The sequence below is a fragment of the Strongylocentrotus purpuratus genome, unplaced genomic scaffold (assembly GCF_000002235.5).
Source record: "Strongylocentrotus purpuratus isolate Spur 01 unplaced genomic scaffold, Spur_5.0 spur5_scaffold_21, whole genome shotgun sequence".
Taxonomy (NCBI): domain Eukaryota; kingdom Metazoa; phylum Echinodermata; class Echinoidea; order Camarodonta; family Strongylocentrotidae; genus Strongylocentrotus; species Strongylocentrotus purpuratus.
The window spans coordinates 1,544,148-1,560,184 of NW_022145607.1; the positions used below are offsets into that span (position 1 = coordinate 1,544,148).

The following is a 16,037-nucleotide window of genomic DNA, read 5'->3' on the forward strand; positions in this document are numbered from 1 at the left end:
TGTACGTATAACACCCCTCTGCATACAAAGAAGACACACGGTTCCACTGCATTAAACAGGCGAACAGATGCCTACTTTACAGGCGGGTACATGTTATAAATAAATAAACAGGATACCTGTTATCATCGGGGCCCTTACCGGAAAACAATAAATATTGAGCTCTGAAAAACTGGATGGAGCCGGCATGTCCAATCCAAAGTACTCTCTGCATCAGGGCCGTCAACAGACGAGAACTTGTGTACAACCCCCCACAGCCCGTAAAAAGGCGACACTGTTTCCTCATTAAAGAGGGCGAACAGAGTTTACCTTCTCATATGGAATTTAACTGTGAGTACCACAAAGTGGGCTATACGTATAACACCCCTCTGCATACAAAGAAGACACACGGTTCCACTGCATTAAACAGGCGAAAAGATGCCTACTTTACAGGCGGGTACATGTTATAAATAAACAGGATACCTGTTATCATCGGGGCCCTTACCGGAAACCAATAAATATTGAGCTCTGCAAGATACAATGGCCAATTAAAATAATCCAAATCATATTCTCCAAAACGCAACCTTCCCATGGGGTATTCTGCAGCAGTGTGTAATACACATAATAACCTTTATATGTATATATTAACATATATACACATACACATATATATATGCGAAGAGGCAAAAATGCCAATTTCCGCCACACGGGCACCGCCCGCCGCCACTGAGCGTATATATTTTTATCGCGTAATGTACGCATATAAACTGACATAGTAATTTCACCCTAAATTCTAATGGGTTACTTTCGTTTCACTACGCGTTTTAAACGCGAACACGAACTTGAACCTATTGAATTCAACCAATTACCTTAATTTCATTTCAATACCAACGTTGTGCGATTTCGAAGCTTGAGCTAAATCAACCAACTAACCAAAATAACGTGATAACCACCTTTCGTTTTCAACCAAAAACAATAAATTAAACACCTTAATGACCTCGACTGTGACTATGCTCATGAAAGCACTCCGCAATAACAGTAAGTATAGTAAAACAAAGCCACGAACGGCTATATATATATATGAACTAAGTACACAAACTTGAACGTGAACATATTGAATCCAACCAATTAGCCAAAATAACGTGATAACTACATGTACCTTTCGTTTCCAACCAAAAACTATAAGTTAAAAGCACATTTATGGCCACGACTGTGACTAAGCTCATGAAAACACTCTGCAATAATCGGTAAATAAAACAAAGCCACAAAACGGCTATATATATATATATGTACAAAGTACGCGAACTTGAACTTGAACATAATGCATTCAACCAATTACCATATCTGTTCAATACCCACGTTTTGAAATTTCAAAGCTTAAGCTAAATCAACCAATTAATCAAAATAACGAGATAACTACCTTTCATTTAAAACCAAAAGCAGTCTTCAATGAAAAACGCGTTCATGGTCCCAACTGTGACCAAGCTCATGAGAAAGCTTTGTAATTTTCATTAACTGAAATACACAGCATCAAAATCCGGGTATATATATGTAATAAACTTAACATGTTAATCGTAACCATTAGCCTAATAAGTCTCTTTCGCGTTACATAAAAGTTTTATGCTTTTAAAGCTCGAGCTAAATAAACCAATTACCCGAAACCTAATAACTACCTTTAAACATCAAAATGGGGAAACATATACTGTATATATATATATATCTATACGTTAAATAAATCAACTTAACATCTTAATAAAAACCACTAGCCTGATAAGTCTCTTTTGCTATAACGTACGAGTTTTGTAATTACAAAGCTTGAGCTAAATAAAAATAGACCAATTACCCGAAACAAACGTGATTACTACGTTTCATTATGACTTGAATAACAAAAAACTCCACGAAAATCTATGCCATGTTTTCCAACCCCTTAATAAGGCTATGAAGAAACATATTATTTCCGGTCTCGGAGAGATGAATACCATCATTCCTAAACAGCTCGCGCCGCTCGTGCCTGATGCCCAGGTGAGTCAAAGCACTGCCCCCGATCGTGCGGCATATGCGCCTGGCGTGCTTGTTTAGAGCTCGCCGCGTCCGATCAATTTTGGGCTGCTCGTCTTTACTGAAGCCGCTGTAGGTCCTGCGAGGCAAAATATCCGACCAAATGATGCGGGCATTGGGGAAATGTTCGTGCAATAGGCCTGTTTACTAATGTATTCACGGACCTTTAAATTTGCACACGGTTGTAAGCTCTGGCAAACAAACCGAGCGCAGTGTCTGCTACGGCCCTGCTACACACACTTTGTATACGGCGATGTGGGGAATGCGAGGAAAAAAAGGCTGATCATCGTCCTAATAAACTTCGTTTAAAACTGTTTGTTTTCCAACCTTAGGGTATATAATCAAAATAAATATAGTTTTTCTCAGTTGTACATGACAAATCTTCGATTTTATTTTCCGAAATCCGACGAAATATCGCAAAAATGGGAGGTAAGCATTGCTGTTACGGCACGTGTAACAGCGATTCACGGTACGCAGACAGACCCCATATGAATGGTGTGTTTTTCATCCCGTTCCCCAAACCAAAGACGAACCTGGAGAAGTGTAAAATATGGATTAAGAATTGTGGAAGAAAGGACTTTGGAATCGACATATTATATGCTTTGAGTTTCTTTCTGTCGTAGTCAGTTCTATTTACTATCAGGTAGTTGAAAATGTCGTATAATCCGAAATCTGGTATACTTTCAAAGTTCTCGGTGTAGCCGGTGATTTTCATTGGGTCGTCGAACGAGCACCCCGCACGCTCCAACTTCTCCCGCAGCGACCGTGCGGAGTCGAAGCTCGCAAGGTCCGGGTCTTGGGGCAAAGCGATATCGGCCACAGCAGTCGCAAGTTGAACTAGTTTCTGTTTGTTGTACCCTGATGTCGTAACTCCTCTCTTTCTTAAATAATCGGTGAGCTCCTTCACTGTCCACTGCGAAAACGGCTTGCTGGAACTACAACTCGATGTCGAAGGCGATGCCATTGTAGAAATTAGGGTGAAAAAACGTCGCGGTCGCTAGCAATGGCTTTGTATGTGTATAGCGTAGCGGGCATGGAAAAACAATGTGGCGACCGTGCCGCACCACGCAAAGCTTGCCCTACGTAGTAACAATCGCTAGGGTGCGAGGGATTATGACGTCACTCGCATATCATTAGTAAACAGGCCTATTGTCCGAGTGTTGTATCCAAAAGCAAGAACAATTCGTCTTTTTTAGCTTGCCCGACGTCGTTCGTCCCCACGTGCAGAACGATGTGCGACGGAGAGGAACCGGGCAACACCCATTGGACATGTCCACTTAGTTGACCTAGCTTAAGGCCCCTCCTTCCTCTCCAAACGACGTTGGCTGCCGACCCCAAACCTTGTTTTCCCTTACGATGCGCGAAGGCGGCTAACCAGTGGATCATGGAATCGCCTATGAGCAGGATTGTACGAGACTGGCAACCTACAGCAGGAATGAAAAGAAAAAAGGAAAACTTCCGGCAGCTCATTGTTGTTGATAACTCGTTTCAAAATCACCAATGAAATGTAACAATATTGATCTTCAACTGCCTCATGCATAAACATGAGTCAATTATAAATACTATTTAAACATATAGATCAACCCAAATAACTGATAATTTTTCTTAACACGCTTCCTTAAACTCAAATGATTAAAGAAGTAATATGGTACAATACATCATGAATTATGCAACAGGTAGCATACTAATACGAACATATCTCTTATGCGCGTCCGAGGACCAGCGCCCCGTGTTCTCAATTTCCCCTGCGTCAAACCGGTCATAGCGGCTAATGTGGCCGCGCCTTTTCTGAAAGAATGTGAGTAAATCGTGCTACTGGCAGATCCAAAAAGGACAAACACTATTAATTTGTCTGGCCGAAGGGGTCGCTTTCACGAATTGCATCACCGTAGTAGGCGGGGGTTGAATGCGTGCATGGTGCTGTGGCAGTCATAAGCCACAATTCACTATCAATGACAGCCCATGATCTAGTGGGTTCTCTTGCTTGCCTCAGCCTAAACTGCGCATCGTATGTGCGCCAGCCGTAGCCGCCAAATCTAGCCGCCGTCCGGACGGTGTCCATATACTTAAACATCTCTAAGGCCCGAACTATATGCTTCTCGGTGTATATAGACGCAAATACCAAAAATGCGCTGGTCCATTGCTCTATTGAGGTTATTCGCGGCACCCCTCGCTGCGGTTGTACCTGCAATGTCGACCCCGACAGGGCAATAACCGTGGGTGCGCTGCCGTCTGGAACGGGGACATTTTTTAGCAAGGCCCCTAAATCAACAAACTCGCCTTTCCAGATTCTATCCCGCAATGCGCGAGGAACAGCTGACCCCAGCACCTCCCGAGGAGTTGCCAACAAGGGAGGGGCATTGATCATAAGCCCCACCTGCTGCGCCTGCTCAGGGCCTCCAATTGAGTTTAATGTATCAATACCCGCGCAAACCAACGGCCTAGAATCGTACTCACTTGCGGATGGACCAGGTCCCCGCTGCTCCACTCCGGGGTTCGGCTGCGGTGCCTGGACGAGAGGCTCTGATACGGGCTGGGAAGGCGGAGCTGTTGCAGTTGCAGTTCTCCGTGGACGTGAGGACCCAGTTCGGTCAACAGTTGTCCACCTGGATTGCTGCTTAGCCTTCGGCATTATAATTCCCGACGCGATGATACAATTAACAAAGTTATGTAGCTAATATAAAGTTAACCAGTTATGAACTCCAAATGTACACAATTCAAAATCCCGTCGCCGTATATAATTACTCTGAAGAACCAAGTTGTATTAAAATGTTCCCTTCTGTAAATCCGATGTGGAATCGAAGTATAATAGTTGCCGACTACAATGTTTCCTCAATAAAGTCCAATAAATTAATTTGCCACCGAATAATGTCTATGACCATCCTCTAAAAAATCTGCAAGGTGAATGAGGATTCTCACGCCAACACCGTGAGAACCAATATATCCCGGCTAAAATAATTCCATATATAAATTCGAAACATACATTGCGCACATTCCTTTTATAGATACGCGTACATGAAAGAAGCCGCGCGGCTGACTCAAAGGGTGTCGGCATGTTATTGTTTTCTATCAAGATGCCGCTAAGGGTCATCACAGAAGAGAAGCCGCCGCGAACTCGTGATGTCACTGATGAATGTAAACCATTTATATCGCCCTTCGTTCGATAAAATTTCTTATTATGTAAAATTCATTTTTAAAAGTGCTATTTAAATCAAATGTCAGAATAACGTAGAGCTTGTTCAAAATGAATGAGGAAGGCTACTGTAACATGATGCAATGTATATCGGTCGCAAAGGAATTCAGGAACTATTGCAATCAGTAATCATTTCAGATGTCAAGATTTAAACATCATTAAACACAATAAATGCCATTGTGTTAAGACTTTTTTTTTTAATGTGGCAACGATATTAATATATATCAAACATACTGTTGATTTTTTAATATAGTTTTATTTGGTTTTTATTAACATTCATTCAACAAAATGTTGCTATCAAAACAGATTGAGACTCTTGAGCTCAACTATTTGAGTCTCAATGAACGTCCCTCTGCATCACGTGATCTCGCTCAGTTCGTCTGTAAGATGACTCATCTGGAGAAGCTGTCACTCGGCAGTCAGTTTCACGATGACTTCTACTCAACATCGTCATCGATGGCATCATCTGCAAAGGTATTGATTTGATCACATTTTTGGGGACTCTTAGCAAATCAATACATGTTTTGTTTTACTAGAGGTGCACTCTTTCCTATATCGTCAAACGAAATTGTACGATTTTACTGTTCAAAGTATACACCGTTAAGAGGAAGCAGGTAGGAAAAGCTGAAAGTTTCGGGAAGTTGATGCGAAAAGTAAACTTTCTGTCAAATACAAAAACAGACAAACGTAATATTAAAGATTGATAGTAAAAACAATATTTTTCACAGCTATACTTCATCCAAATATATTAAAAAATGGCAATGGGCGGCTTCTATGATGAACAAGAATTGATCACTTTAATTAGTTCTTTCAAAACTATATCTAGGAGGGGCTGTTGAAATGTCAACATTACGCATAACATTGTATCAATGCAGCCAGGTTAAACTGGTGATAATCCATATAAAAATATACACCAAGAGCCTGTAATAAGTTTGCACGACAGATTGAGACCCTTTTCATTGGAGAAGTGTTTCTCAGAGGATAATTGATAATAATTAAAATATTAATAATAATAATAATAGTAATAATAATAATAATCGAATTCAAACAGCTCCTTTTCCAGGGTTTACAAGGCGCTGTGTGTCAGCAATGATATCCTCTGGCCCCACGTGATCACTCCACGGGGTGAATAATGGTGGATCGAGAATAGGGACAAACGCCCCCCTCCCCCCCCCCCTCCTTCGGCAAAACACTATCTGGCATAATTATACAAAATAAGAATGGGTCCTTAATTATGCAATTTACCCCCCCCCCCCCCTCCCCACCCACAACGGCACTTAAATGTCATAAACCTTTGCTTTTTCTCTTCTTACTATGTATCGAATATTTAGAAAAGATAAATACAAAACTCCATAGCGCTTACAAAGAAATAAACTCAAAGTAAATAGACCTATGAAATTACGAAGGAAAGACGTACTTTTGGTTGCTGGTCAGATAATTGAAGCCCCTCTGAATTGTTGGGCCCCAACAATTTGATGGAAAGATTTCACTTAAATTGTATCATAATGTAAAAGAGGATGTCATAAATATTGATAAAAGAATACAACAGCACAACAGAAAACCCCAATTATGTTATTATTTGATCATTTTTATCTTCAAATACATTTTTCTTTTTTTTGTTGGGGGGGGGGGGATCTTTGCAGAAGTCCTTTTTCACATTATGATATGATTTAAGTGAAATTTTGCCATCACATTTTTGTCGAATTTGTGGCTCCCAACACTTTCAATTCAATTTAAATCATTTATTTCCATATTCCAACCTCAATTCAAACAATGTGTAAAAAAAAAAAAAGAGTCAATGGGAAATTAAAAACATTGTAAAACTACGACATTTCAATCAAACGATTAAGAAGGAAAAAAACAGAACAAGTATAATACATAATTCATTATGAAGAGAGGCTTTAAAGAATACGAGGGCATCTGAGAAATGTAATGACCCCCTCCCCCTTTTGTTGTTGTTGATTGTCACCATCTGATTTGCCACTGCATTACCAAGCCCTACAAATAATCATCTTTATTTGTTAGCTTTATCTGTTTATTGATATTCATTACAATTTTCAATCGTTTAGTCATTTACGGATGTTAACGTAGTGGAACATTCAACTAAAGCGAAATGTTTTCCAAAGGGATTCTAATAAAAAAAAAAAACATAACAAAAAACAAATGTGACACTTGAAAAAGGAAAGGAATAACATGTATCTATATCATTGTTGAAAGAAAGGGCAGTACAAATTGCGTTAATATATATAACTATATTCTTATTCTCAGGTGTTATAATGCATTTGGGTGTTTAAATGAATTGTTATTTCATACAAATCATGTAAAACATGCATCATCATTTCGACATGACCATAATGGCAAGGAGCAAAAAAAAGGTTTTATACCCATACAATGTCTTGTTTCGCCTATATTTTTCTTCAATGGGGGACACGGTTACTTCGCCCGCCTTTCTCACGATATGCCTATGCATTATAACACCTACAAATAAGAATCTGTTGGGACGAAACATTACTTCAAACGCTCAACTATATGGTGGTATATTTGTACTTGTAGACATGTTTCATATTAAATATCTGTTAATCCTGCAGTAAAATTTGGCATCGGACATTTTTAAACGGCCCACTGTGCATCACACTTCAAGTAATGTGATTAATTAACGCTATATACAGCGATAAAGGTTTAAATGTTCTAATCGCGATATACATTTTTAATTTTTAATTTAAAAAAAAATCCTTTTCAATATTACTATTTCAAATTCTGATACATGTGTTCTAGTTACATTTTATTTGATTATTGTATATACGATGTACGGAATACTTGCATTTGACTGATTTGAAATTATTTAGTTAATGTTTATCCTAACGTATGGCTGAATTAGGCTGGTTTCCGTTTCATTGAATCTATAAACTGTACTCACCTTTAACATACCTCTATTAGGAAATAATGAATGATATACATGTACAATTGTATTGCATGAAAGCCAAACAGATTTGTTTTGAAGACTTTGATTATCATGCTTATACTTGTACTTGCCTTTGCAAAAGATTTCTCGCATTTGCTCGGCCTATGTCTTTTACAAATCCTTGTTTATATTCTACAATACCCATGAGGCTAGCATAATCCATTTTCACAATTTGTGTTGCTTTTTTCATGAAACATTATATATTTACCAACAATCGAACCTACTACATTTGCTAGTGCACTTTGATTGCCTTTTTTGTATGTACATGATCACGACCAGAGTTGTACCACGAGCCCCAACCTGACTGAGCTGACAGTGGATACTAGCACACTAGAAGTATGGCAGGATTGTGGTTCGATGTTTGATAGTGTGAAAAGGGTCACTATAGAGGCAGAGAGAACGATCAACTGTGACGTCATCCAGAGGATCCATCTACCAGGAGCAACAGAACTCACCATTCAAACACATGAGTATGGTCGTCGACCGGCTGGTTTCCACGAGGAGCCCACTTCAATACTCAATGCCCTTCTGAATATCTCCCCTCAGCTTGTCAAGGTGACATTCAGGGATCTTGGCATTGGCAACAGTAAGATGGAACTGATTTTACAAGCTTTCAGTTCACCACACAACCTCAAACATCTGAAGATTATCAGGTGAGACAATATCATTTGTTAAAAGAGTACTTTGATATGTTTCATTTCTTTTACCCCCCCCCTTCTCTCTCTCTCTCTCTCTCTCTCTCTCTCCCTCTCTCTTTCTCTCCCTCTTTCTCTCTCTCGTTCTCTCTCCAATCCCTTTTCCTATCCATAATACACTCAGTCCCCCCCCCCCCTCCGAAAAAAGTGTACACTGTTTATATTAAGAATTTTCATATTAAATGATTAAATAGTACTTATCTTTCATATCTCAAAATAAACATAAATTCCTTTTTCAGATGATTTGCAATTGGTTTCATACCATTCGCCCATGAGTGAGAATAGTCGTTTAACAATAGTCTATCACGAGAGAAATCGTAAATTGGGGCATTTGGTCTTTTAAATTGTTGATGAGCATTTCCATCTTGTAGAATCAAATTAAAACAATACGAAAAACCACGAGGAGCACGAAAGGAGAAATGCTGTATTGCGTCTATTTTGATACTGGTAGATTCATACGATGCGGGTCAGATGAGGCCGTGGATGATGTCATAATTGCTTGCAATAAAGATCAGGTCATGGAGGTGGAGGTGGAGCATGGAAAACCGCGTCGGTAAGTCCTTCAAACTCTTACTTCCAGGCTTGCAATGCTCTTTAAGGTTCTACATGTCCCATTTGTAGGTCAAACAAATGAAAAGGTTGAATTTCAACAGCATTTAAAAAACTATACTTATTAAAGACTTACCTCAAAAAGAAAAGGTTTGAAAATGGCTTTTGGTGGTAAAATAACGACTATAGTCTCACATCAATTGGTGCAAAATGTATCAAAGAGTTGACAAATGGCGTGCATGTAAATTAATATTCCTTTGGAAATGTGTAATCATGAATGTCCAAGGGTGCCTATTGCATAATAGGCTTAGGTTACTGGATTAGCGAAGTGATAAACTAAAGTTATTTATACTATTTTTTATATTACATGTTGGCTTATTTCTTTACATTATTCGCGCATGTTTGTATCAACACGTTTTCTACGTATTCATTAACTGATTAACAGATTGTGCCCGTTTTCATGTTGTAAAAGAAAATAAGTTCAATTAAATTCAAATTAAATTTGTAAAGATGGTTCTGTTTGACGTAAAGCTGTGTGATATTCAATCTCTCTTCTTTGCCCTCCGTTTACTGCTCTATGTGATTATTTTTTAATGTAGCGCTGTTTGTATGTTGATGCACACATTTACACTTCTCTCTGTTTCTATCTCTCTCTCTCTCTCTCTCTCCCTCTCTCTCTCTCTCTCTCCCCCCCCCCCTCTCTCTCTCTCTCTCTCTCGCTCTCTCTCTATCCCCATCACTATAGTCTTTTATTTGATTAATCGTAGAGATGGCACCACACTCGATCTGACGAATCAGACGGAGCAGACAATCTTTGCACACAAACAGGAAATATGGGCTGAAATGAAAAGTGCCTCAATCATCATCCCTTTTCTTTTACCATTGTCATGCAATCGATTTCAGTATTCATCCACTGAATCACGTTGACATTCATATGATTTATACGGATGTGTATGCTTTACATCGGTATTGCAGCTCTTGTGATTGTGATTTTGAATTCCCTTCATAATGTTACTCTTACTGTTCTTGCATTTAATATACTTTAAAGGGTGTTAAGTGGATTTACACGCTGAAAATCTCAAACCTTGTGAAAGGGCCAAAATGTTGTAAAATATCATGATTGAAATTTTATTAAATGTACGATGGAAAAATATTCATTATTAGAAAAGTAAATAAGTAATAATTCTATTCGAATTTGAATTGTGCAACTAGCAGTGCTTTACACACCACATTTGCTATGTAGAGAATGTACACGATATTGTATGTTCCTAGAGTATATAATAATAACAATAATAATAATAATTATCTTTTAAAGTCCACTCCAAATTTTATTAAGTTAAACCGAAAATGGAAATTCTTTTTGCCCAATTGATCGTGAGCCCGGCAGCCACTAAGCAGCGCCAGATCGACGTTGCTCTATCCCTTATTGTTATACGCCAAACAAGGTAGCAGCAACTCCCGTCTGTTAACGTCTTTTGGTATGACGCGGCCGGGGTTCGAACCCACAACCTCCCGCGTCAGCGATTGGCGGAGGCATTGACGAAACATAAGAGAGTAATATCGTACCGAAAAGTGAGTGCAAATCAAACAGTGCAAACCTCCCTTCGAATTAAGAGTGTTATATCCTAACTGAATCACCTAGCTAGGTTAAAGCAAGGAAATAAAGCAATCTAAACGCAACCTCGTGTGCAACAGGCATTGTCAAAATGATTTCTGTGCCATTAAAATCAATTGTCTTTTATGATTTATCTATTAGTCATCTATTACTTCTCAGAACCAAAATGGATGCTATAAATGAGAGACTATAAACACGGCAAACATGAACAAGTGAGATTAATTTGTTAAAATAAAATAAAATATATAAATACAGAATATGCAAACGGTAATGCAAAAATAAAAAATAACATGAATATATATACAGAGAACAAAAAGTATAAACGAACCAACATATAAACGAACCAACAAAAAGTAAAAACAAAAATGATGACCGTTTCTATTTTACCCTTTTCTGAGCCACGTAATCATAATTTATTAATACCCCATCATCTATATCAAAAACACACTATCGAACAAGGTCATGAAACTTGCTAACTTGCAGGCTTATTTTCTGTGTGCATGACTACTTAAACCAAAAATATAGATTGATTTTCTCAATGTAAACATAGAAACGATTTTATTATTGATATGCTTATATTGACGATGTAAGCATGTGATTTCCTACAAGCGAAAGAGTTATAGGCAAAACCGTTCGAAGTTGTATCCACAGATAGGAAATGAAGGAATGTATTTATTCGTATATTAAGGCCTGTATCGACCTTCCAAAAAGGCCAAATGAAGACCACTTTTTATTTCACAAATAAAATACTGTATAGTTGTTCTATCCAATATATCTTGTGTATGAACTGTTGCATGTATCATATTAAAGGTTCTTATGATTTATGATTTTTATTTTGAAAGGGAAAAAAAATCTTGTCTGATATATTTGAGTTGGTAATTTTGTCTGTTGATAATTTGTAAATAACGTAGCCAAATTGTATGTGCCCATACAGAGGAGGGTCTTTGCAACGCAAGTTATAAATTACTGACTAACTATAAATTAAGGCTGTATAAATGCATAATAATCTTAAATATCCAATTAGCTGTTTTTCTACAAGTTCATCTAGTGATTGTACACTATTACATGTAATGCAAGAACATTATTAAGAGTAAATCATGTGGCATTCAGCTTAATATTTTTGATATATTTCTGTATTTATGTAACTAATTGTTTATTGTATAGCGCACTGATATCACTAGTAATAGTAGTAGCAGTCGTTGCTTTTGTTGTTATTGTTGTGGTATTGTTGATGATGTGGTTGTTGCGGCGGTGTTACTATAAGTATTTGTATTAATTAGCATGATCTATTCCGTTGGGTATCAGCAAAATATTGTTAACTAGCGCCAAATATTGTTTACTGAAATTGAGTATTTTGTATATATTGATTAGATTATAAAGAATGGCGTACGTCGTTTATTTACAATTTAGTTCTATTTTGTTGCACGCATGACTAACTAACTATATATATATATATATTAGAAACCATTATCTTGAATTTAAACGTGATGAATTTTATTCATCCTCATTTATGTATTGTGATATAAAGTGACAAGAATGTTTGCATGACAATTTGAACGTAAATAATATAATGTGCCTTAAATTTGTTTACTGTATGTATCTATCTTTTCGTTTATTGCGTATATATGTTCCAATGTATATGTAGTTAGGTGTATTTCAATGAGCATGGCTATATTTGTTGTTGACATTAGTTTTCAGAATCCAATAATATTCTGCATTACCATGTACAGCGCAAAGGGATTTAACCGGCAGTATAATGCGCTGTATAAATATTTCCTTCTCTCTCTCAACCCTCTCTCTCTCTCTCTCACATGGTGCACCCGCAAGCCTACTGTATAAATATTTCCTTATTGTTATGTTGTTTAATGAAACCCCTACTGATCCAATAATTATATGATTTTGAACTTAGAAGTAGTCAGACGTTTGTCCACATCATTGAAATAAAATTAATTATACAAATGTTTAATTCAATTATTGTTACTCCAGTCTCTAATTCAGATATATAGGCCTATATAACCCCCTTCTCTATAGCTGTCTCTCTTTCTCTCTCCTCATTGTCGAGTTTTATCAATCATGAACCAGCGCAATTAACGTTCTTTTTTAATTTACGGAATTTCCTTGCTTCTTTTTCCATCATTATCATAGAGGTGTCGTAGTCGAGTGGTTTCATCACTTGACTGGAAATGTATAAACATCTTGTGTTCGAGGCCCTGTACGACACTCATATCAATGAGCAAGGCATTTAATCTACATTACTCCTCCCCACCCAGGTGTTTTAAAATAGGTACCCGGTGAGGATGTAATAGTTAATGTGATTGGAATAGCATACTATGTACATTCACGTGAACAGTCGTCGCGCCGACTCGTGTTATGCTCTGTAGCTCATGGGATTTACCCCTGTATCCCACTGACTGTAGGTCATGTCTTATTCATTATCCCCATCGATCTTAAATCGATTGTTGTGGTATGCCTACATGTAATCTCTACAAGTTCTTGTTTGCATTCCTGATTATTTTAGTTTAAAACAATTTTGCTCACTACTCTGTTGTATGTTGTTACTGGATTTCTTTTCTTTATAAGGTAGACTAACTTGAATGTTGTTGGATGCGATCAGGTAAACGACTCAAGTCTGCAAAGTGTAGAACATACCGCTATCTGAAATCCTTCATTCCCTTTTCCATGAGTGCGTGTAACAGCTCACATTGAATAACGATAATAATTGTATAGATATGTACAATTGCAATATTAAATTGCCCGTATGAATTAAGTCTTGTACTTACAGCTGACATTGTAATCTAATGCGAAAACTGATATTCCATCTTCTATTGCAGTTTAGCTTTTGTTTGAATGGAATATGCGAATATCAACCATTTCGAAAACCATCACATACCCTGTCTACATATATTATATTAAAAAAAAAAAAAAAAACTTTTCATGAAGTTAATATGTCAGCACTTACTATGTCAGTTTCACCTTCTTTCCCTTCTAATTTCCCGGTTCTTTCTTATTATATTATCTTTTTCGTAATTGTCTTCTGTTACACTTCCATGTCAATATACGAATGTGTTAACTAATTTTAAAATGGGAGTTCATTATCTTCTTCTTAAATACCTTTATCATTTCATGATATTCTCTCCTTCTTCTTACAACCGTCCCTACTTCTCTGTTCTTTACCCTGCATCGGCTCTTTTCCTTTCTCTCTATATTGTTCTCCTTCCTCTGACTCATTTCCTTCTCTCCTAACCTTGATCTACTGTCATTCTTCCCCTTTCATACCTTTTCCCCTTTTATTCTTTCTTAGTGCTCATGCTATAGGTTAGTTTACGTTTTAATGTCTAAGATGTCAACGACTGTGTATATATTTATCACTTATGTATTCCGATTATTACTGTTTTTGTGTTTACATATGTATTTTCTATTCCTTGCAAAAAAGATCCCATGTAACATTTCAATGGTTTTACCTTGGAAAAATACAAATGGAACCACATTGAATCAAATTGAATCGTATTAAATCGAAATTAATATACACTGCATTCATATAAAAGAAAAAATGTGATGGTAATTATTAATGTGACGATATGTAAAATTGATGGAGGATTTGATTTCTAGCATTCATTTTTGTATTACATAATAAACCTCTTCCGATTTGCATATAATTATTTCTTTCATTATATTTACCAAGTATTGCTAATGAGATAACTGTATAAGTGTTCTCGTGAATTTATTGACTCATACTGTAAGATATTATGTTTTGAGTTTGAATGATACTTCTGTTTAATGTCTCATTTCCTTTTTATTATGAGTGTATATGATTCTTTGTACAGTTATCATATTCGAATATGATACTGTGATAGTATGTTCCCTTCAATTGTATGCTGGGAGGGGTCATGAATGCAACTGCCCTATATTTCTTTTAAATGCTTTCAAGTCTCAAGGGTTGCTCGCATCTATCCTGGGCAATGTCTTTCACAATCATAGTAAAGAATATGTGTTGTGCCAAGATTTGGTTACATAATTATTATGATGACATATTATGACAGAATGGGAACTTTCCATGTTTATGAACAGTACAATAAAATCTGACGATTATTAAGGTTATCATAGTCTTATTCTTTTATTTTCAAAGAGTGTTTGTTTTGTATATTTTTGTATACGTATGTAAATGTAAATGGAAGGGGAAATTCCGAATGCTTCATTTATCAAAATAGGATTGAACAAATGTAGTCCTTATATAGTAGAAAGAAATTGCAGATGACAAAGGTGATGATGATGATGATGATGATGGTGATTAATATTATTATTATTACAATAATTATCTATTCAGCATAAACAAAATCAAGAAAAAAGTGAATAGCGGAGCCAACCAAAAGAGTCACATGGATGCCGAGAAAGGAAAACGATGAATAATAACTATAACCTGTCGTCTTTTCTAGATTCAACGGACAATTAGTTGTAAGTATAATTCAAACGGACTGAAAACATTGGTGTTAACCTTAAAATTGGAAACGAAAGGAGTGAGACAACAATCATTATGTTCATGCATAGGCCTATTGCTGTAGATAAAATAAAAGAAGTGAATACATGTACATGTTGCTCAAGCAGGACATTGAACATGGATATGAAGAGGGCGCTGTGCAAGTGGGTACAAATTAAACATTGAGAATGGCCACATTTCATGGGACTGACCTGGATTTAAAAGAAATCGCATTGTATAATATAAGGTCATTAACTATGCATTCGAATTTTAAACATTTGGGAGTGGCTGATAATATGGAGCTGACTTGGATAAACACAAATATATATAATAATGGGTTTGTTTTTATTCAGTACCAATTAAGAATATCATCAAGGGAAATTGATTTGCAAGTATCCGAATAATATCGTAAGAATCATGAATTGCAAAATATGAAAAACATAAATACATGTCATTCTCCTGAATTGCCAATTAGTATCGGGTCTTTGGATTTAATTTAACTCACATTATTGCAT

General features: G+C 36.8%; 2 protein-coding genes across 2 annotated transcripts; one reads left to right on the plus strand and one right to left on the minus strand.

The window, feature by feature from the left end:
- Positions 1 to 3,180: 3,180 nt before the first annotated feature.
- Positions 3,181 to 5,207, minus strand: LOC115928172. The gene is made up of 2 exons (XM_030995058.1): positions 4,492 to 5,207; positions 3,181 to 3,458 (listed from the first exon to the last, which is right to left on the minus strand). Exons 1-2 carry the CDS (start codon positions 4,664 to 4,666, stop codon positions 3,181 to 3,183), a joined length of 453 nt encoding a protein of 150 aa, XP_030850918.1. The 5' UTR covers positions 4,667 to 5,207.
- On the plus strand, positions 5,109 to 10,735 carry LOC105447044. The gene is made up of 5 exons (XM_030995060.1): positions 5,109 to 5,156; positions 5,534 to 5,676; positions 8,471 to 8,842; positions 9,336 to 9,437; positions 10,179 to 10,735. The coding sequence occupies exons 1-5, from the start codon at positions 5,109 to 5,111 to the stop codon at positions 10,192 to 10,194; spliced, it is 681 nt and encodes a 226-aa protein (XP_030850920.1). The 3' UTR covers positions 10,195 to 10,735.
- Positions 10,736 to 16,037: the final 5,302 nt, after the last annotated feature.

Excerpts from the sequence above, each read along its gene's own strand:
- LOC105447044 (XM_030995060.1), top strand. The coding sequence starts at position 5,109 with ATGCCGCTAAGGGTCATCACAGAAGAGAAGCCGCCGCGAACTCGTGAT. Across the intron at positions 5,677-8,470 it reads GATGACTTCTACTCAACATC|TTGTACCACGAGCCCCAACC; the intron begins GTCATCGATGGC and ends TCACGACCAGAG. Across the intron at positions 8,843-9,335 it reads AAACATCTGAAGATTATCAG|ATTCATACGATGCGGGTCAG; the intron begins GTGAGACAATAT and ends TGATACTGGTAG.
- LOC115928172 (XM_030995058.1), bottom strand. The coding sequence starts at position 4,666 with ATGCCGAAGGCTAAGCAGCAATCCAGGTGGACAACTGTTGACCGAACT. Across the intron at positions 3,459-4,491 it reads GGGACCTGGTCCATCCGCAA|GTTGCCAGTCTCGTACAATC; the intron begins GTGAGTACGATT and ends TTCCTGCTGTAG.